The sequence below is a fragment of the Pseudopodoces humilis genome, chromosome 26, assembly GCF_049639895.1.
Source record: "Pseudopodoces humilis isolate 2021_Gansu_Grassland_sample_001 chromosome 26, ASM4963989v1, whole genome shotgun sequence".
NCBI classification, from domain to species: domain Eukaryota; kingdom Metazoa; phylum Chordata; class Aves; order Passeriformes; family Paridae; genus Pseudopodoces; species Pseudopodoces humilis.
Genome location: NC_142225.1, coordinates 812,283 through 820,000, shown reverse-complemented (window position 1 = coordinate 820,000; position 7,718 = coordinate 812,283). Strand labels below are relative to the sequence as shown.

The window sequence follows — 7,718 nt, the reverse complement described above, 5'->3', positions numbered from 1 at the left end:
GCAATTTGGGTTATTTCTGCCGTGTCCAGTCGGTGGTTTCTGCTTTGGGCACTTCCCTCTCCTGGTGGCACGGCGGAGCAAACCCAGCTGTGCCACGGAGATGCTCCCGGGGTTAAAAAAAGAAGTGAATCCGCGAGTCTTGGCAACAGGCTCGGGTTCCTTTCCTTTTTTCTCCAGAACGAGGAGGGAGGAGCCGGCCCCGCTGTGCCCCATCCCGGCCCCGCAGCGCTCGGCTCCGGCGGGAGCTGCTTTTAATGCCCCTTCCCCTCGTGTGGACTCCGTCGTTCTGTCTCTGATCGTTTGATGGTTATTTTGTAATGATTTCCGTCTCCTTATTAAAGAAACGAGCTGAAAGGAGCTGGTTCCCTTCTGGTCTTGCTGCTGGGGCTCACGGGGCATCCGCGGGAGGGGCAGGACCCAGGGCACTGAGCTGATGGAGGGATGGAAGTGTGGAACCTCACAAGGGTCCGGGTCCCCCAAAACACGAATCATGAAATCATTTAGGTTGGAAATGCCCTCTAAGATGATGGAGTTCAACCATTAACCCAGCACTGCCACCACTAAACCATGTCTGAGGTGTCACATTCACGCACGGTTTGGGCACTCCCAGGGATGCCCTGGGCAGCACTGCCTCACAACCTTTTCAGGGAAGAACTTTCCCCCAGTATCCAACCTGAACTTCCTCTAGCACAACTTGAGGCTGTTTCCTCTGGTCCTGTTCCCTGGGAGCAGAGCCCAGCTCCCCCTGGCTGTCCCCTCTCCTGTCAGGGAGTTGTTCAGAGCCAGAGGGTTCCCCTGGACCTCCTTCTCTCCAGGCTGAGCCCACACAGCTCCCTCTGTCTGATCTCTGGGCAGCCTTGAACCCCAGATAAGCAAGGCCAGACCAGACATGGGGCACAGGTGGGAAATACCAAAAGTCCCCAGAGAATTCTTTGCCCCCAGCAGTCTGGTCTACACAGCCACATCCTGTTCCACAGGGATCCTGGACACCCCCAACCCTAAGGGAAGAACCCAACCTGCACCAAACACCTCTGAAGACTGGAACACTGGAGGTTCCAGCAGCCTCACCTGAGACAGGTTCCCAGATGTGACACCACCTCCTGCCTGTGCTGCACTTTGTGCTGACCAAACTTCTGAGCAGAGTAAACAAAGGGCTTGCCCCCAGACTGGGAAATAAACCTGATCCCCCGTGTGGTGCTGAGGAGGAGATCAGATCCTTTCCTGTTTCACCTTCCCACCGGTGGGTGATTTTCAGGGATGTGCATCCCACTTCCTTCATTTCAGCTTCCCTTGTGTTTTGGTTTGGAAGACAGGTGTCTGCTAGGGAGGGCAGGAGCCTCTCTTGGAATGAAAAATGTAAACCCCTCCCTCTGAATTATTGTAATTTTGAAATCAAGGGGCTCTCAGGCAGAGATCTGGGGATAGCAATAACAGTTCTTTACTAGTGTGTATAACGAGGCACACAAACAACAACAACTACAGCATTAACACCAAAACAGAACCAGGGAGCCCGTGACAGCTTTCTCAGTGAGAAGGGAAGGGATGGAGGAGAGGCTTTGCTTCACAAACCCCTGGGGCAGTGCCGGTGCTGCTGCAGGGCTCTGAGGAACACTCAGCTGGAACAGCAGGGATGAGCTGAGATCCCGGCCCGGTGGCTGAGGTGGATCAGCAGCTCCATGGCACTGCCACGTCCCGGCAGGACAGGGGGTGTGAGGCCCACAGACCAGGAAGGAGAAGCAGCAGCTCTGTCTGGGTGATGGTGAATTCCCTTCTCCAAACCACGACAGCCCCCAGCAGTGTCCTGCTCTGAAGCTGAGGAAAGCAGCCCAGCCCCAGCTGCCCCTGCCCTCTCTTTCTCCTGCCCCTCTTCCCCTCTGGGCCGAACTCTTTGTGTTTCTCAAGCACCCACCAAGTTCCAGCAGTCAGATTTCTCTCACCACGAGGTGAGACAGAACAAAAGGAAGGACACTTAACCCCCAACACCCTGAAAAGGCACCTGTGTTGCAGCTGCAGAACATTTGTGCTTTTATGGATGATGAATATGGTCATGCTACGAGAATTTTGTGAGAAACAGAGACTTTTAACACAAACAACTTGTAATTCCAGAAAGATGGAAACAAAGTCAAAGCTTCTATTTTATCAACTCTTATTTTATTCATTTATAAATACTGTTGTGTTTACAAGCATCATAGCTGTGAATATTATTCCCAAACTTTCAAACACATAATACTTATAATACTATATAACAACAACCAGTAAAACAAATCATTCATCTCAGGGTTTGAAAGGCCACTCAAAGGTTGCATAAAAATACATTCTCTCCCCATCTCGTCAGCCAGTCCTGCTTCTCCAAGGAGTTTATTTACAAAGAGCCATCACCAAACTTGGAGCCACAACAGGTGGGTTCACCCCAAGCAATAAAAATTAACTCACCCCAAGCAATTGCTCAGAAAAAAAATCTCATGTTCCCCAAGGGAGACCACGTCTGGCAAATGCTGATTCCAAGAGGGATCAATTTTAAAACCTATTTGCTCTGCACCCTGTCCCAAGCACAGGGTTCGAGGTGTCCTGTGTGTCACCTCCTCAGTGCACTGGTTATGTCAGGCATGAAGTGAGACAAAAAAAAATCCATTCTCAAGAATTTGGTTTGCAGTTGCGACGTCACGAGGAGACGCTGACAGCTTTGGCTGGTCAGGGACACTGAGCTGTGGGGCCCAGGGCTCGGGAGAATCCAGTGCTAAGCAGACACTTCAGCTAAAGTGGTTTGGCTTTGCAAGGTGCCACTCAGAAGAAGGAGCCTCCCACAGCCTTCCCACTCTGTTCCTTGGGAAAAAGCACAGTGAGTGTCCTGGTAGGAAGGGGCAAAACATCATTGTGGGATGGATTTGTCAGATTGGGCTGAACCCTCTCCCTGAAACAGACACCAGGCTTCCTGCTGCCAGGAACCTCCTGTGAGAAGAACAGGATCTTTACTCCAAACTCTCCTCCTCATCCTGCCCAGCTGGGGAGCGTCTCCTCCTCCACGTGGCACAGAAGGGACCGGGCTCCTGATCCCCGATCTCCTGACCAGAGCCAGAGGCTGAGGCTGAAGGGAGGAGTGGGTCACCAAGAGAGAAAACATCAAGAACAGCAAAAGTACTCACATGAAGAGTGCACCAAGAGGGAACAGCGTGCAGGGGAAGCATTGACTGGATCTCAAGACTTAAAGCTGTTAAATAGAGCAAGGTTAAAATCAAGGAATATAAAAAGGATGCCTGGCTTAGGCAGTGCTCTGCAGAAACCCTGATGCCTTCACCAGCTTTGGTCTCTTCCTCCCAAAGCTCAGCAGCAGAGGAAGGGCCTCAGAAATGGTGCCTCAGCTGCACAAATGGCTCCACCAGCTGAAGAGCAACTTGTGGTCAGAGCTGCCTGGGGAAAACTGGAAGCTCCAGAAAGAGCAAGAGAGGTGGAAACAGGCAGGACAGGGAGGGGAAGGGGGGAAAATGGAGAATTAGAGGGAAAAAAAAAAAACAAACAAGGAGAGCAAACCCCAGGGAGAAGAAAACAGAGATGCTTTCTGAGGCAATAAGCAGCAGAAGGTTTGAAAAAGCCCAGGATTGCCTGATAAAGTTTTACCCTGTTGAGCAAGCTCAAGTATTCTGCTCATGTTCAAGTATCTCATCTCTCTGGCAGTGGAGAGTCCCCCCAGAGCTGCTCAGGAACGTGGTAGAGCTGCTCCATGGCCACCTCCAGGTTCAGTGACCAAGAACTGCTGCCCTTGGCCAGAGTCTGGGGAGCTGAAGGACAAAGGGGATTAAAGGACAGATATGGAAGGATTTAAATGGGAAAATGTTTTGGATAGAGCAGGATGTCTATGGGAGGGAAGATATTGTTTGAGAGGAGTCTGTTAATGGGAAGCTCAACAGACCTGATGATGTCCCACAGCACGGAGAGAGAAGCCAATGTAAAAATGCCCATGGGAGAGAACAATTCCAAACTGTTCAGAGTGCATGTAACGTTAAAGAGGAGCATTTCTGGAGGTTTCCTTCAAGACCAAAACTTATCACAAGTTTTTAACAGGTCAGAAGACTTTCATCATGGTGATTCAGTTACCAGCAGCTCCTTGTCCCTCTGACACACCCTGACCTTTCCAAGGCATGGGGGACAGGATGCTGCCATTCTCCCTCTACAAATCCTGCTTCAAATCAAACAGGGAGACCCAAAGTACCAGACCAGGCTCTGCTATGGGGCTTTGCCTGCAGGGAGGCAGCAGGAGAATGTCCCAGATGGCTGTTGGGAAGGGGAGGCTGGCTTCTGGCATGGGCACAGTTCCCTGGAAGGTGATTTATGCTCACACACAGGTGGGAGCAGCAGAAGACCTGTAGGGGTTCAAATCTGTCCTTCAGAAAGCTCAGCAAGTGCCTGGGATGTATCCTGTCCCAAGGAACAAGAGTCCAGTTGGCAGCTGGATGCTCCCAACCACAGAGACAGGAGCCCTGGAAGGACACAACATGACACAGGATCAGCCAGGGGTAAAGGGAGGGTGAGGGATGAGGGTCTGACACCGAGTGTCAGCGCTGATGTTACTGAACAAGTTCAAAATCTTAAATAGAAGACTCAGTCTAGTGGGGCAAGAGGAGAAGGTCTCTGCAAAAGAGCTCATCAGCCTGTGACAAACATGAGCTCTGGTGGCTTTAAAAGCATCACATTGAACCACAGTCCCACGTCTCAGTGGGCTGATGTACATCCCCAGAGTCCCAGCCCATGTTCACATTTCCCACCTGGAAAGGGCCTGGATATGCTGGGCTAGTTCTTCAGATGTCACTTTTTACAGTAAGAGCTTCCCACTCCAGGTCAAAGTCCAAAACCAAATACTGAGCTTCTGGAAAAAGTTTTGGCAGCTCAAACCCAGTCCTCATATTTCTCCCTTGAATAAAATGTCCGAGATACCACAACATGCATAAATTAAAAAAAAAAAAAAATGGCAGGGGGTGTTTTGGGGGGAAATTGGGGTGAAAAGGGAATGTACAGCAACGGGCAGGGCAAGGCAGGTGTGACATTGATCCCACGGCTGAAACGCTTGCTGTACGTGACGGGAAGGAAAGGGTAGGGCTCGGTGGTGGGGTTGGCAGCTGGTGTAGGACACCCCTCCTTGTCCTGCCTTTGCTCAGGATTCCTATTTGGAGAGTTTGCTGATGACACGAATAAGGGCTCCGTTCTCATCCTTCAGCCTTTGGTTGTCCGACTTCAGCTCTGTCAAAATCTGCAGAGAGAAAAAGACAAGGCAGGATCAGAGGGGCTCGGGGGGGCAGAGGGGACATTGCACCCCCTCCACCCAGCACAGTTCCAGGGCTCTGCAGCACCTCCAGAGCTTTGAGAAGCTGGCTGCCAGGCAAGAGGGGTGAGAGGGGCCTCGAGCACAGCGCTGAGCCAGGGAGCCCCGAGGCAGGGAGCCCCTGGTGCGAAGCAAGGCCACGGCCCCAGCAGCAGCTCAGCACCAGGCTGGCAGGGCAGGAACCATTTCTGGGTTGTTTCACCCCAAACCTGTGCCCAGAGGCTGAATACAGCCCACCAGACAACAGTAAAGCTGCTTTTTCTGATATGCTTTTTCCATTTTGCCAGAAGGGAAACCAAAGGTCTGGAATCTTCATTTGGGACTGGACCTTGCCAGATTATCTTTAGAATACCCCCAAATCTCCTTGGGACCCCACAGATGTGTAACACAGTCACAGGTGCCAAGGCCAGAGGACTGGCAGAACACAATGACACTGGGGATACCTCCTGGGTGCTCAAGTGAGGTTGCAGCACAGACAAAAGCCTTTGGAAACAGAAGAAAGAGCTTCCACAGGACCCTTCCAGCATTTCCCACTGGCATAAACCCTGCTGACTTCCTGTGCTGCAGGGAGTGGCCTCCCGTGGGCTGTTCCAGCTGCTGGGCACCAGAAGGAGACCCCCTGCTCCTGTCTGGGGTGTGACACACAAGGGGTCACTCCCACCACGGGTGCCAGCAGATCACAGGGTGATCACAGCCCTGCAGGGGCACCCAGAGTGGGATCACACACATGGTACCTGTGTGAGCTCCATTTCTGCCTGCCAAGGAGCATTTTGGAGGAATTCCCTCAAGTTAAAATTCTGCACTGAATCTCCTCCTAAGCTGGTATTTCAGGTCTGAGCACAGTGTTCTGCCACCCTCCACCTGCAGTCCCTCCGTGGTCACCAGCTCTGAGTGTGGGCAGCTCCTGGAGCAGAACCAGCTCCCACCAGATCAATTCCCTGCCATGGCTGGGCCCCAACACACCCAACTCCATCCCTGGTGGTGGATGTTTCAGGTGGGAGGTTTCTTAGAGGGGGAGGAGGGATGCTGTGGAAAGGGTAAATCCTTGTGCTGGGCTGGCCAGAGCTCTGGCCAGTGATGCTGAGTGTGCCTCCCTGGACCCAGTGCTGGTGTATCACCATGGCTGGGCTGTCACCAGAACAGCACAATGGCCCCTTGTGCCATTCCTCATGGCCAAAGAAGAGGAATCACCATCACCAAAGTGATCAGGAGCCCACAGACACAGCAGAGCCCTCTGCACTCCTCTGTTTCCTCCTGAGCTTCGCCTGCTGGTGCCTCCCAGCTCATCCCAGGCAGTCCTGTCAGGCCCCTGTCTCTGCCTGGGGCAGCTCTGCAGTGCCCATTGCTGGGATAAAGGACATGTGAGGTCCTGACACTTGTTTTGGTAGTGAGAATGTGTCACAGGTTCCCAGGAACTACAGCAGAGAGAACACCCCAGTGCCAGGGCTCAGCTGGAGCCTGGCCGGGCTCTGCCTCACAGGGGGATTTGTATGACCTGTGTCACTTATCTGAAACTGAAGGAGTGTGAGAACATGTGGAATAAGTGCCTCTGGACACGTTTCCTGCTCATAACCTCACTCCACCAGTGCCCAGTGAGGCTTCCTGAAAGCTACACATCAGCCTCACACAACACAAGGCGAGGGTGTTCCTCCCTTCCAGGGAAATTACCCTCAGGTCAGGTGAAATGAAGCCCAGGGGAACAGGCTGGAAGGGCTGGAAGTTTCCAGCACGTTTACAGATGTCTCACAGGAATGGTGATGTGGCCCAGCCCCAGGGAATGGCAGGGCTGTGTTACCTGGGACACTTGGGCTCCTCAGAAATAATGTGGGTTCAGGAAAATGAGATTCACTGCAAAGAGCACGGTACATCTGGCAGAGCTTAAACCAGTACATCACTGGTAAACCAGTACATCACTGGTAAACCAGTACATCACTGGTTAACCAGTACATCACTGGTAAACCAGTACATCACTGGTTAACCAGTACATCACTGGTAAACCAGTACATCACTGGTAAACCAGTACATCACTGGTTAACCAGTACATCACTGGACAGCTGTGATGGCCACAGACACCACTGAGGCAGAGTTTACACATACCAGCACCATCCTGTGTCAGGCCTACTAAAAGAGCTGAAATCAGCCAGCAGAGCTCGCAGCCCATGGCTCTCCCCCTGCTCAGGCTCTGGCAGGGAGCTGTAAGTGAGGAGGGGAGGATGAACCTCAGCCAGGGCAGAGGGAGGATGGAGGGGCACAGATAACATGGGCACGTCCTGGGAGCAGCAGAGGTGACTTTGTGAAACATCAGCTGAGTCTGGAAATAATTTTGCCCAATTTTCCCTCTCAGATCTCAAGGTGTGTGGGGAAGGAGAAGGAATCAAACTCACGGTGTATGAGAAGAAATGAG

At 52.3% G+C, this 7,718-nt stretch overlaps 1 protein-coding gene across 11 annotated transcripts in view; it reads right to left on the bottom strand.

Annotated features, from left to right (window-relative positions):
* Window positions 1-2,129: 2,129 nt before the first annotated feature.
* The window catches only part of PPP1R12B (protein phosphatase 1 regulatory subunit 12B), a 126,699-nt gene continuing 121,110 nt past the window's right edge, over window positions 2,130-7,718 (bottom strand). For 9 of the 11 annotated variants that reach the window (XM_014258960.2, XM_088067262.1, XM_088067264.1 and 6 more), the window contains one exon: window positions 2,130-5,242. In XM_014258960.2, the coding sequence (XP_014114435.1) occupies window positions 5,236-5,242 (7 nt within the window). In that variant the 3' untranslated portion in view covers window positions 2,130-5,235. The remainder of the gene's footprint in view (window positions 5,243-7,718) is intronic. The other 2 variants (XM_088067266.1, XM_088067265.1) reach the window with 2 other exon arrangements.